Source organism: Magallana gigas, chromosome 9 (assembly GCF_963853765.1).
Source record: "Magallana gigas chromosome 9, xbMagGiga1.1, whole genome shotgun sequence".
NCBI lineage: Eukaryota > Metazoa > Mollusca > Bivalvia > Ostreida > Ostreidae > Magallana > Magallana gigas.
This window is the reverse complement of record NC_088861.1, coordinates 46,202,537-46,217,148: the sequence shown is the minus strand read 5'-3', so window position 1 is coordinate 46,217,148 and position 14,612 is coordinate 46,202,537. Positions and strand designations below refer to the sequence as shown.

The window sequence follows — 14,612 nt, the reverse complement described above, 5'->3', positions numbered from 1 at the left end:
CAATATATCACATTACAATTTGACAAGATCCTGTGCACAGTTAGTGAAGTTAGGATTAGCGATTAATGAAGAATTGTGAAATAAAGGTTGATCATCTGTTGAGTGTCAATCAAGTTACAGTCTCAGTACAGTAGTCCTTTACTCCGTGTAACTATGCTTTGTGCTGCTTCAATCTATAATCACTTGTCTTTTAGTAGAGCAGAAAAGTACTAAAATCAAGGCCATCATTTGTTAGACTGATCCAAAAAAAAAAATAATCTTCCCTATACATTCAATAACTTCTGGCTAAATTATCAGTAACTCAGAACAATTTCTGGTGCATAGTTCTTTGCATAATTTGTTGCAAGGCAAACTGAATATACATCAAAAACTATTTTTTTCTCCAAGTGCATAAACTAGTTCTTTAATATACAAATATTTAATAGAAATCAAGCTTTACAAAGGCACTTTTGAGGCACTTTGCAATGATCATTCAGCTTAAACTTAATGAGAAAATGAACCAATCAAATTGATTGTTACACTTGAGGGAACCAATGAGATTTTTCCTTACAACAGACACAAAGCATTCTGTAAGACACATACATACAGAGGAAGGTGATGGTGAATTATCAACTTACTCTTCCCTTCCTTTCGTCCTCTCTTAGAGACTGTAAATTTGTAGTTAGAAATAAACTATTATAATCAACAAAGGTTAATGTAAAACAAGGGAGGTTATCAGAATCTGATTGTCAAATACTCACAACAAGTCTCGCATAATCTTACTGATTAGAGGCCAACTCACTAACCTTCATCTCATGAATGTTCATTATTCTCAATATATCAATAGCCATTAGAAAGCCAAATACTTATGGGGTTTTTGTTTGTGGGTGTTTTTTTTTTTTTAAACTTATTTTATAATAACAATTAACATGATAATGGAATTAGGCAGCAAGTATGCCTATATAAGCTTCTCGTTAATGTGTTCATGTTTTTGAAGGTATGGAAATGCAAACAATGTTAAAAAAACACGAAATTGCATGTAAATGCATGAGTTAGCATTTCATCATTTGAAGAGATTTCTTTCACAAAAAAGATGAAGGAGTCAATAGGAACTGAGAGAAGGTGAATGGGTTGGCCAACAGTTGGTCAGTAAGCGCGGGCACGTCAACTGGATGTGAGTTATGACTATCAGATTCTAAATATCAAATTTTGTTATTACTCAGTTAATGTTTAATTTCAACTTCAATGTGAACCTTATTAATAACTTACACTGTTCTAGAACTCAACAGTTAGAAAACATCCAATTATTATTTACATTAATTTCACACAACAGTAATGTTATGTAAATGAACCTACCAATAATGTTATCAATGGCTAACACTTTTTATTCAGTGTACAAAAATTTAATACATATTTGTTTCAAGCACAGAGATGCCAAATGATGAATTTTTTTCCCAAATTGTTCATTCTGTTGTATGTACTTAGATGATATGATAGCTTTAAAATCATACTAAAAAAATCTATGTAGTATATAAGCTATTAAAAATGTATTATATGTAGAGACAATGATGTACAGAATCAATTGATCAGCCAGGCAGGTGTTGTCTCCCATTATACATAGGAAATAATTCTTACCTGGGATCTTTTTAGGGTAATCTCCAGAAGTTTCTTTTTTGGGAAGTTTTTCTCCACTCTCCAAAATCTTAGGTATATTCTCCTAAAGAAAAATATCATCCAACAAATAAGTCGGTGACAATTTCTCTTCCATTGAAAAAAAATATCTAATTTGTTCATGAAAATTCAAGGCACACACTAAAAGTCTTTCAGCAAGATTTTGGACTTATACAGAAGACATTTTCATTGTTTTTACATGAACATGTACATGTAAATTTAATAGTTAATATGCATTAAATTTGCTGTACTTGTCTTTGCTTTCTGCAATCTGTTGAAGATTCTGCCTTGACATTTAATATCAATCAAAGGTAAATCAAAATACAATTAACAATTCCACTGACTAGTTGGGATCGTTGTCGGTAACCCCATGGTTACTATGGATACTCACTTTGGGCGTGTCATCTTCGAAGGCTCGCTTCCTCTTGGCACGGCCCAATCTCATCTCGGGCTTGGAGTGTCGAAAACAATAAAACTTGACTGAAAACAACAAACAAAGAACTCAACATACCATAGGTAAATGACAACAAAGTGGGATGTCTACAAATTTTGATAAAAATGATCTATAAACTCAATTAATAGAGTCACGTATTAAGTAAACTCTGTCATATCACACATTAGTAAAGTATCGAGTTGAATTTGCATTCTTCCTCTAAGATCAATAATTAACAATTTCCAAATTATTCCTGTTAACAACCCCCACATCTCCCTCTAGTAACACTTTGTTTATTGAATGATTTTTTACCGATCCTTCATTGCTTTGAGCAGGAATTGACCCCAACCCACCACAGTTCAGACCCCTCCTCCGCCCCACTCCCTGACATCTTACCTTCTCCCCCAGGGAGTCTATCACAGGCGTAGTTGTTGACCCTGAGTCCACACTCACAGAAGTCACACTTCAGACACCCGCGGTGGAAGAACACGCTCTCTGCACTCATTCGCTCCATGATGTACACTCGCTTCTTACAGAAGTAACAGAACTCGCTCTCTGGCTGGGCGGCCAGCAGAACACCTGTGGTCTTCTACAACAAAATGACCACCCAATCCTAAGTACTATAAACCAACTTTAATGGCTAGTGAGAGATAATTTCGCAAGGTTCAAGAGATCATCGTCCTTGTCGAAATTTTTTGCTGCGAATCAATCCTCGATCGTCTCTGGTGTTTTATTTTAAAGAATATTCAAATCTTGATCTTGAAAACTATTCGCAAAATAAAGTTGACACAAATAAAAGTTGCCATTCAGTAATCATTCATCTTTGAAAATTTGAATTTTTGTTTAACATGAATTATACAAAATTACCAGATTGGATATAATTACAATATTATTGAAGCATAATTACACCACAATAAATTGGACTAGTGCAAAATTTTAATTTCCTAAAATCAGTAAAACATATCATACCACTTTTTGTTTTGCTGGAGGCTCCAAACCTTGTTTGAACTTTGACTTTAGAATTTCGGCCATCTGGCTAACCTTGACATTTGACTGAAGGTCATTGTTCAGTTTGGCATTAATCTCATCTTTCTTGTCCACCGTTAATTTGTTGGCAATCTCCTCCATTGGTAACTTGTTATAGCGGGTAAGTTGAACATTGCCATTGTGCTAAAAAACAAAATTCAATCAAAGCTGATTAAGCTTTATATCTATTATAGCGTTGAAATTTTCTTTGACTAAAATTTGTTCCGTCTATATGTTTCAGTATTTCAAAATCATCTACTGTACATACACATGTATACACATGCTAAGGTTGAGAGAGAGAGAGAGAGAGAGAGAGAGAGAGAGAGAGAGAGAGAGAGAGAGAGAGAGAGAGAGAGACTGACTTGTTTAATGTCGTCTCTGTACTTCTTTCTACTGAGTGAGGTATTGTGTTCATTCTTCTCTTCCTCGTGTTTAGAGTTCTACAACAAGAACCAGATGATTAAGGTTAACAGGAAATCCTCATTTCTGTATCAATTCATATATCTTAAGTTTTCGATTTCTTTCATAACAGTAGCCAAGATCAGATTTAGGAGAGCCTATATTCTAAAATACTTTCTCTTGATGCGCCTTTCAAGTTCAATGAGAACACCTAAGTGTTACTGTAAGTTCCTAATCAAAAGCAAGGAATTAATATCTGCATAAAAAAATCTCGCATTAATTTTTCAGAGGCATGTAAACTACATGTATAATAAATAATGATAAAAATTTGGCTTTCACGATTTCATATTCTTGCGATTTGATGAAAAACAGTAAGATCATGGAATTAAGTACTTGTGTAAAATAAGGAATCTACAGTATTTTTAGAGATCATGACATTTTGGCCCAACAGTGCATTCATATTTTAGGAGCCAACACAGACAAATTTCAGCTTTTAGATCAGGAGGATAATGTTATTTTGTGTATTTTTCTTTAAGTTTTAGAGGCTAACTGAGAGACTTACTCTTTTTGATCGAGAGAACCGGGCACTGTTGCGTATTTTCTGTAGGAGAGATCTGTGGAGCGGCGACTTATGACTCTCTCTGCGAACTGGGGACTCCACTGAAAAATAAAACACAAAATATCAGTAACAGAGCTAGACACCAAAAGTAAAGGAGTTCCCACATCAGTCCCTACCAGTAGCCCTACCGCTGGGCCAATTTAGTAATAAAGCCTGATACCAGAAGTATGATAAAGGAGACCACATTTATCCGTTACTCTACCAGTAGCCCTACCGCTAGGGTTCCTCTCCCGGTGGAACTTGTGATAGAACTGGGACAAGTAGCTGACCATAGTTAGTTTGTCGGGGGCGGAGCAGGTTGCCATTTCCTGGCCGGACATCACCGGGCTGATCCCGAGCTCCGTGCGAGCCACGTCAAACGCCAGCTGGCTGTTCTTAGCCGTGTCCAGTGACGACAGCGAGTTGAAATCACTGAAACAGCAACACAGAACAATGTCAATTAAACAAGCCTGGAGTGCACATAAATTATAAAGTTTGGGTAGGAAAAACTGACTTGAACCATCTTTTATATGGAAAAAGTGTTTTAAAAACTGGATGGGAAATATTATGTATACCCACGTTAAACTATGCTTGAAGGTCAGAATTTTTAAGTTCACCCACACAAGAGTTAACTAAAGGCTCAAAAAGTTAATCATCTAGAGAAAACTTTTCTCACAACATTCACATTGATTAAACTCAATGTTTTGAATTAACGAGTGCACTCACAGAAGGTTATCATTTAATTGTTTTAATTAATGGATTCATATAAGACTAGATAAAAAGGTTTGGTTTAAAGATCAAAATTATCGAGTACACTCTCATGAGACTAGCCAGTAGGTTTTAAGATGTGATTTATTTAAAAAACTCACCAATAAGAGTCATTTCAAAGATTATAATCACTTATTACTCTCACATGAAACCAGGTATAGAGGCATGAATTATTGAGTACACTGACATGAGACTTCGGTCTGGGGTGTGGATTAAAGTACATTATAATTGAAATACTCTCACTAATTAAGAATTTTCAAATATTACAATATTTAATAAAAAAATTGCTTTTAAAAATATTTTGAGAGGTAAAAATTGTAAAACCCATAGCGGGATTCGAACTCATGACTAACAGATTCAAAGTAAATCCTCTAACCTACTGCGCTACGCTGTTAGGTGACAATGCTTGGTTTTATTGTTTATTTTGATAATCAATGCTTCACAACACGTGTCCAATACCACCTAAAATGTGTGAATTATTGAGTACACTCACATGAGACTTGGTTTAAAGGTGTGAATTATTGAGTTACTCACATGAGACTTGGTTTAAAGGTGTGAATTACCGAGTTCACTCACACGAGACTAGGTTTAAAGATGTCAATTATTGAGTACACTCACCCATGACTCGGTTTAAAGGTGTGAACTATTGAGTTCACTCACACAAGACTAGGTTTAAAAATGTGAATTATTGAATTAATTAGGTGTAAAAGCGTGACTTATTCAGTACATTCACACGAGACTCGATTTATAAAGGTGTGAATTATTAAGTACACTCACATGAGATTTGGTTTAAAGGTGTGACTTATTCAGTACATTCACAAGAGACTCGATTTATTAAGGTGTGAATTATTGAGTACACTCACATGAGATTTGGTTTAAAGATGTGAGTTATTGAGTACACTCACATGAGACTTGGTTTAAAGGTGTGACTTATTGAGTACACTCACATGAGACTTGGTTTAAAGGTGTGAATTATTGAGTACACTCCAGGGTTGGCAAAAAAGCGGGAAATACTCATATTTCCCAGGACGGTGGGAAATACTGGTAATTCCCGGGAATTACTGGTATTTCCCGGGAAATACTGGGAAATAAAGTACAACCACATATTATAGTACTTCATACTTAGACATTAGTCTTAATTAAATCTGTAGGGATGTAGACAATAGTACACCTTGTCAGCTTCATGACATTTTACAATGTTCTTTTATTTTAACAAGTTTTGACTGGTCAGTAATGCATTAATTATCCTCTTATGAATACTCAAAACATGGTTCATTCATACACCATTGTTATTTTAATTGTTTTTAAGGCTTTAGTCAGGTATAGGTGCATCTGTACAGTTATCATAAACATGATATCAAAAGTTCCATTTTCTGGTTATTTGGTAAATGTGAAAATGGGGCAAGAAAATTGTGAAAAATAAAATGTGACTGTGTTACTACCTCAGTATGCAACACACCTAAGAAGAAGCCAATCAGCCCCACTGATTAGTATATATCTCCTCAAAACAGGAGCACAAAACTGTCAAGTGTCAATTATTTGTTAAAACAACATGTGTGATTATTAAATTTTTACTTGTAACACCAATACTAATTATAACAGTTTATTTTGTGCTTTGAATTATAAATCTGTAAAACACAAAGCTTGAAATTCAAAAAGCTGGTCAGGACTAAAATTTGTACATTAGCAGCTATAGAAGTCTTTTAGAATAGGTGATCTGGTGAATTTAAGATTCATAAACTTACAGTGAAATGGGAAAGTATGATAAATTGGTTTTTGATCCTTAGTCAATAGTGTTAATATCTTATATCCTAAACATAAGTTTTACGTTGAACTTACTAAAGAAATTAAGATTATAAATTTGTATTTCCCAGTATTTTCCAGTTTAGTGAAAAACAGTAGTATTTACCGGGACGGGAAATACCGGTATTTACCACCGGTAATTCCCACCACTGGTATTTCCCGGCCAACCCTGGTACACTCGCATGAGATTTGGTTTAAAGGTGTGAATTATTGAGTACACTCACATGAGACTTGGTTTAAAGGTGAGACTTATTGAGTACAATCACATGAGATTTGGTTTAAAGGTGTGAATTATTGAGTACACTCACATGAGACTTGGTTTTAAGGTGTGACTATTGAGTACACTCACATGAGACTTAGTTTAAAGGTGTGAATTATTGAGTACACTCACATGAGACTTGGTTTAAAGGTGTGACTATTGAGTACACTCACATGAGACTTGGTTTAAAGGTGTGAATTAAGGCACACAGCGCCAGCCCACTCCTCCAGGAGGTGGTCAGATCTATGATGTGGACGTTACGGAACTTGTTGTTCAGGACTCGCTGACACCAGTGTAATAGAGTGTAGCTGTCTATACACTCTTCTGTAAACAGATTAAGCATACAGTCATAGCTACATGTATATCACTTACAACTGATACACTAAGAATACACCAAGTACTGTAGATTCCGAAATAAATGCAAGTAATATTTATCCTCGCAAAATCGCGAGAAGCAACCCACGCAGATTTTAAATCTGCTTTAATTTTCAGAGAGTTTTAAACTGTAGGAAATTTTAGCAAAAAAATTAGGCTCTTATGATTTAATATTCTCACGATTTGATACAAAACAGCAGAGGCACGGAATTAAGTACTCACGTAAAAAAGGAATTACAGTATACAGTTAAAAACAACAGAGTTAAGCTGTCTATATACTCCTCTAAATAAAAACATTGGTAAGTATATAGCTTTACATAACTAGAGGTACTGTGAGCAAGCTCACAATTGATACCCCCCGCTAAGAAAAAAATCATAACGCGTGTATTTTTGCTATTATAGAAAATATTTGATGAATCTATTTCACTGTCCATTTTCTATAAATAACAACTGCTTTATTTTTGAAAACTGTTAATTTTTAGCTTCTAATATTTCCATTAATACAAGACATGACACAGACAGAATTTAGATTTTGTGAAACAATGACCTTGATCTTTCTCAATTGACCTTGGGTCAAGGTCATGACACACCCTTAGGTCATAAGCAATCTTTGTGTGAAGTAAGACCTTCCAATGTTTCCCCATAAGAAAGATATGGACCGGACACGAATTTTGCAATTTTTCTGCCAGTGACCTTGACCTTGTCCAAATGAGCTTGGGTCAAGGTCATGACACACCCTTAGGTCATAAGCAATCTTTGTGTGAAGTAAGAACTTTCAATGTTTCCCCATAAGAAAGATATGGACCGGACACGAATTTTGCAATTTTTCTGCCAGTGACCTTGACCTTGCCCGAATGACCTTGGGTCAAGGTCATGACACACTTTTAGGTCATAAGCAATCCTTGTGTGAAGTAAGAACTTCCAATGTTTCTCCATAAGAAAGATATGGACCGGACACGAATTTTGCACTTTTTCTGCCAGTGACCTTGACCTTGCCCGAATGACCTTGGGTCAAGGTCATGACACACCCTTAGGTCATAAGCAATCTTTGTGTAAAGTAAGAACTTCCAATGTTTCTCCAAAAGAAAGATATGGACCGGACACGATTGCACAGACAGACAGACAGACAGACAGACAGACGGACAAGGTGATTCCTATATACCCCTCCAAACTTTTTTTGCGGGGGGTATAATAACAGGGTAGCTTGATGTATGTCTAGGATCTTGTCAAACTCCCATTCCTTAACCCTACCCCCTGCCCTGATTAGAACTGTCAATATTCATACCACTTTTGGGTCGTTTGGTGGGGTGGTCGAGGATCTCGTCCTCGTAAGACTGGTCCCCACAGTCATACAGATGTCGCACCTGGTCCATCCGCAGTAACTTGGTGTTCAGGTTTGGGTATCTGTTGAACAACAGAGACAGCACATCATACATGTAGCTCATGTTGTATCAGAAAAACATTTTCACATTTATCTTGAAAATTATGTATTTTAAATTAATGTACAGTTTATTCTTTTACTTGTGTAATTATTTTAAGGGAGTGAACAATTTGAAAAAAAATAATTATCACCATAATGGTAGCTACTTTTTTGTATGGATTATATGAAAACTTTTGCAGATCTTTTATTCTGGATAATGAAGTACAGTAATCATTCTCCCCATTCAAACATTTCAATATTGTATAACCGTAATTTTCCCTATAATCTAATTTTCCCTTTTTTTGAGATCACTTATACATAGCAAATTATTGAATATCCAGAAATTTTATCTTCCATTATTTCCCATAAGAAACTTTTAAAATGCAAAAATGACTGACACATATTAAAAATGTAACACATTCTCCCCATATTCATGAATTTTGTGACCAGCCAAAAATTCCAGATAACCATTATGTGCAGGAGCGTAACAACAGGTACCTGGTGTTGGGGTCAATGGTGTACTCATTGAAGTTCTTGTTCAGGTTTTCCGGGGTGGTTTGAGACAGGAGCTGGTACACGCTTTCTCTCTCCGCTATCACCTGGAGTGGGGTCATTTTCCCCGAGGCCCAACTCCGAATCATCCAGGCGGCATCTAATCCTCCCAGGAACCCCCGGGCACATCCTGATCCGGTCGGCCAGAAAGGCTGGAGGAAGATGGTCAAATACAACTTTACAGAATATTTTTTCTTCTAAAATATAATCTTAACTGGTAATTAGATCTATAAAAAATCTCATGATCATGTCGATCACAAACTTTTATTAAAGAAGTGACATTTATCATGTTTATAATCCTGTGCTACATTTATGAATATGTTAGTCTGCCCTCTCCAGCTAACAGTCATAAATTTAGAACAACCTTAAGGTAGATGATTTTTCCACTTATTCAAGAGCAGTTGTGTATTTGATACAGATGAGAGCTTTCTAATACACTTACTTGAAAAATCTACTTACTGCAGGTTAAAATACTGTGACAGAAATGAAATAGAAAGATTTTTTACATGTGCCTTCACATTGATAAGACACTCTTCATGAGACAAGGCAAGCTTGACACAAGATAATTTTACATAAATGACTAAGTCTTTAAAACCTACCTCCAGCAAGCTATCTCCTACCAGGCCCATCAGCAGACGATGTCCGTGCCTGTCAATCACTCGGGAAGCATTCAAAGCCGCAAACATGGACGTAAAATCAAACATGGCCACGTCCGGCTGTCCGTAATGATTAATTGCATATTCTAAATTCGGGAGAGCAAAGTTCGTTGAGAAATTTGCCGCCTCTTTTGCGTATTCCAGTAAAGCATTTCTATCGATATTATCGGGAGACAGCAACAAGGCCGTTTCCGAGCGGTCCTCGCGGAGCACCCCTTTGTCCAGCAAACTCGTCTTTTTGGCTGTCATCACAAAGTAGTGTGTGTCGTCCTTGTAATACACAATGTTCTCCAGATCAATTCCGGTTTTCTCGTTCAGATCTTTGAAGAACTTCTGGTTGAAGATGAACGCCACTCCACTTATCTCCTCCACCTTGGCTTCCTCTGTCGTGTTTCGGTTGATGAAGTTGGCTGTTATTGCAATTGCCAATTTTCCCCGAAATTCTTTTCGTCTGAACCCTTCAATGATACATTAACAGGTCAAATTTTAAAATGTCATTTCTTTGAGGAATACATGTAAATGGAAACTAATGTTTATTGTAAATCAAATCAATTAACAAAGCGATGCTTTATTTCATCCCTTTTTCCTTTCTATTTCATAATAGATTTACCTTAAAATGTTCTTTCAGCTTTATCAATGACAAACATTCAAAATTAAAATCTTAAACTTCAGCTAACAGCTCCTTTATCAAACATTAAGTTCACTGATCACTACTTTTGACAATCTACCTCTTAAAAGGGTTTCTTCCTATACATTTCATACAAAAAAAAGAAATAAATGTGTAACAGAGGAATAATATATATTTACCTTGCAGAGTGTTCCTTTTGCCGTCAGCTCCAATCAAAACGTCGAATTCGTACTCAGAAACAACATGGTCCTCTGGGGTGACAGTACACCTCCATCCCACTACAAACAGGAGGAAAAAACTGTAAACCTGTTCTCACGCAATCCTAGCTAAAATAGTGACTTCTTCTTGAAGACAATTAAAATAACTGACAAACTTTGTTCTTGTTGTTGTTGTTAAGTTAATCTACACACAGCAAAACTCGGTTATAAGGAAGTCACTGGTACCTAAGAAATTACTTCGCTATATCCGTAATTCGTTATAACCATATAAGAAATTCATTGAATTTACATAGCTGGGGATCCAAAGATGACTTCAATATATCCGTGAATTCGCAATATCAGTGATCGTACTAAACGAGTTTTACTGTATATATATCATTTAATAAAGTGGTCTATAAATACCTGTGATTGTAAATTAAAATTAACACTTAATTAAAATAAATTAAAATATAACACTTAATTACAGAAAATCAATTAGCAAGGATGCACCCTAAAATAAAATAATTCTAAGTGTCTATTGATTTGTGCACATACATCATGCATGTACATATACATTATGTCTTTCATAAAATATGTACAATATGTACACAACAATACACATAAACTGAGTCTAAATAATTTAGGTGTGGACCTACAATAAGGCAACATAATTTAAGGTGACTCAACAATTAGACTACCTGAGGTGTGTTCAGCAGAGCAGTGCTTACGAGTGCTCACCAAATCCCTATACCTGCAACACAAATTTTGGCAAGCACTCGCTTGCACCCGCTTTGCTGAACAAGCCTCTGATTTAGGTGTGGCTCTTCCTTTAGACTACATGACTTAGGTGAGGCCCTACTTTTTGACTACGTGATTAAGGCGTGATCCTACCATTAGACTACATTATTAAAAAGATTTAATAAGACCCTATCTTGCCCTACCATTGGGTTGATCCTCAGTGGGCTCCAGCAGGCCGTCAAAACTGACGTTGACATGAATCTCCACCCCGACAAGCAGGGCCACCTTCATCAGGATACACTGTAATTGTCGGATACCTACAGCAAAATCAAATCGCTCTTAAAACTAAAACAAGACTGAACCTTATATAATTCTAGACACCATAAAAAAGTCATAACTGTAAAGACCCTGTATAAAAAATATTCAAGCCCTACGATTCCACAAATACTTGCTACACTTTCTGTAGTATTGCACACTGATTTTTTATTAATATGTAACTGTATTATGATAGAATTCTTCTGTTTCTTTCACAATTATGTTTTTGTTGATGCTCTTGAAAAAAAGAAAGCATCAAATTTTTATAGAATGAAGTCATCACCCTTACTTATATGATCTATGGCACCAGCGCAGAATTTGCCGAAAAACTTTTTGGCCCCAAGGTTTTTGAGGTCGGTGATGAGGAATGGCCACAGGTGGAGGACATTGTTACGTGAGAAGCTGTCTCGTTTCTCCAGTAGCACCACCTTACAGCCCAGTAAGGCGGCCTCTATAGCGGTCCTCAGTCCGCAGGGCCCAGCCCCAATCACCAGCACCTGTACATGTATAACAGAAAAAACTTATAACACCTGTACACATTGAAATAACTTATAACACCTGTACACATAGATGTACCTTATAACACTGTTACACCTGTACACACACAATAGAAATACCTTCTTACACTAACTCTTGTATTGACACATGCCTCCCTTTTCTTACACTTACCCTTGTATTGGCACATGCCTCCCCTTTGCGGTACTCCCGCTGTGCCATCCTTTTGTTGAGTTTGACCCACACAGTCTGAGCCTTCCATGACGTGAGTTGACTACTGAGGCGGCGGTAGAACAGGCGGTGATTGGTGTGCTTAAGTTCGAGCGCCTCACACAGCTGATGGAAGGAACTCAGGACAGTCTTACAAGTCCCCGCCTTCAGGAAGGCATCGAAGATGTAGTCCGCGGGGATGTCTCCGTGGGTCCCCATCACTCACACATCCCCCCGCTGTCACCAAACCATAACTGTTCCGTGCTTTATCTGCAGTAAACAGTTCTAACATTGTAGGGTTGTAACACATGATGTGTATTAAAGTGATACTATTAGTATTTTAAATAATATGGAACATTTTACTTTGAAGTTTATAGGCAATGCTTCAAGCTTTGTACTATGTTGTTGTCCAAGACAAATCATTGATTCATTAACATACTGAGGAACTCTCCATTTAAGGAGGTACAAGGAGAGCATTACAGAGCATACAAAATGAAAACTTTGATTTAAGCACATTGAACTGTAAAAATAAATGATGTTATTACATGTATAACATAAAATAACTATCAACAACAGAGATATATGAAAATGACAATGCTTGACCTGCAATTGACAACTCTTGATATGTTACTGTAATATAGCGTATGACAAACAAGATATCTGTGAGCCAATGCTCACTAGTGATACCCCCGCTCTAATGTGAATATGCAAAATAAGCAAAGTCGTCATTTAATAGGAAATTTACACCCGTTTGATACAGAAATATATCCCACGATATGGCATGCCTATACAAATATTGTGCAAAAATTTCAAGCATCTGCGATAAATAGTTGCTGAGAAATTTTTGATGAAAATTTGTTTGAAAATTTTGGTTAAAAAATAAGCAAAGTCGTCATTTAACAGGAAGTTGACGTCCGATTGATACAAAAATATATCCCACAATATGGCATGCCTAAACAAATAGTGTATTAAAATTTCAAGCATCTGCGATAAATAGTTGCTGAGATTTCTTTGACGGAAATTTGTTTGAAAATTTTGGCAAAAAATAAACAAAGTCGTCATTTAACAGGAAGTTGACCTCTGATTGGTACAAAAATGAATCCCACGATATAGCATGCCTATACAAATACTGTGTAAAAATTTCAAGCATCTGCAATAAACAGTTGCTGAGAATTCTTTGACGGAAATTTGTTTGAAAATTTTTGCTAAAAATAAACAGTCGTCATTTAACAGGAAGTTGACGTCTGATTGGTACAAAAATATATCCTACGATATGGCATGCCTATACAAATACTGTGTAAAAATTTCAAGCATCTGCGATAAACAGTTGCTGAGAATTCTTTGACGGAAATTTGTTTGAAAATTTTGGTTTAAAAAAAATAAGCAAAGTCGTCATTTAACAGGAAGTTGACGTCCGATTGGTACAAAAATATATCCCACGATATGGCATGCCTTAACAAACACTGTGTTAAAATTTCAAGCATCTGCAATAAATAGTTGCTGAGATAAATGCGACAGAAATTTTTGTTAGGACGGACAGACAGACAGACACAGACAGATGGACACACAGACAGACACACAAGGGTAAAACAGTATACCCCCTCTCCTTCGGAGCGGGGGTATAAAAATGTTAGTTTTTAAAATAAATTTTATAATATTAAATACCCCAAGAACTGAAGGACTATATATTGAAAGAAGAAATTGTGACACAATGAGTTATTTTTAAGTGGCTCTAACTGGTAGGCAAAAGTTTGATTTCGTTATCTAATTAGGTTGAATGTCTGTTATCATACCAAATGTAAACAAACAACTTACACTAATAATAGATATATGCCAATGCAATAACTGAAATGTATGTAATTTTGTGTTACCTTTGTTTTGAATTGAAACAGATTCAAATGATCTAAGAGATTATTCATGTTATTCCGAGTTGTAGAAATTGAAAACTCTTAAATAAATAGGTAACCAAACATTCTCCTTGTTCTATTATCAAAAATAAGAGGTCATAAATGATTCTTATAGCAAGACCATATGCATTTTGACAAAATGGATAACTAGATTATGCAGACCCACTTAATATGATATTCATG

The 14,612-nt window shown here is 35.9% G+C and overlaps 1 protein-coding gene across 1 annotated transcript in view; it reads right to left on the bottom strand.

Moving 5' to 3' along the window:
• Positions 1–14,612, bottom strand: part of LOC105346067 (F-actin-monooxygenase MICAL3) — a 37,325-nt gene that overhangs the window by 21,282 nt on the left and 1,431 nt on the right. Inside the window, exons 2-16 of the mRNA XM_066070887.1 lie at positions 12,487–12,792; positions 12,107–12,314; positions 11,706–11,819; positions 10,747–10,845; positions 9,883–10,397; positions 9,230–9,435; positions 8,597–8,715; positions 7,110–7,260; positions 4,342–4,538; positions 4,071–4,168; positions 3,472–3,549; positions 3,053–3,253; positions 2,480–2,672; positions 2,042–2,130; positions 1,615–1,696 (exon numbers count right to left, since the gene is read on the bottom strand). Coding sequence (XP_065926959.1) covers positions 1,615–1,696; positions 2,042–2,130; positions 2,480–2,672; positions 3,053–3,253; positions 3,472–3,549; positions 4,071–4,168; positions 4,342–4,538; positions 7,110–7,260; positions 8,597–8,715; positions 9,230–9,435; positions 9,883–10,397; positions 10,747–10,845; positions 11,706–11,819; positions 12,107–12,314; positions 12,487–12,741 — 2,605 coding nt within the window. The 5' untranslated portion in view covers positions 12,742–12,792. The remainder of the gene's footprint in view (positions 1–1,614; positions 1,697–2,041; positions 2,131–2,479; positions 2,673–3,052; positions 3,254–3,471; positions 3,550–4,070; positions 4,169–4,341; positions 4,539–7,109; positions 7,261–8,596; positions 8,716–9,229; positions 9,436–9,882; positions 10,398–10,746; positions 10,846–11,705; positions 11,820–12,106; positions 12,315–12,486; positions 12,793–14,612) is intronic.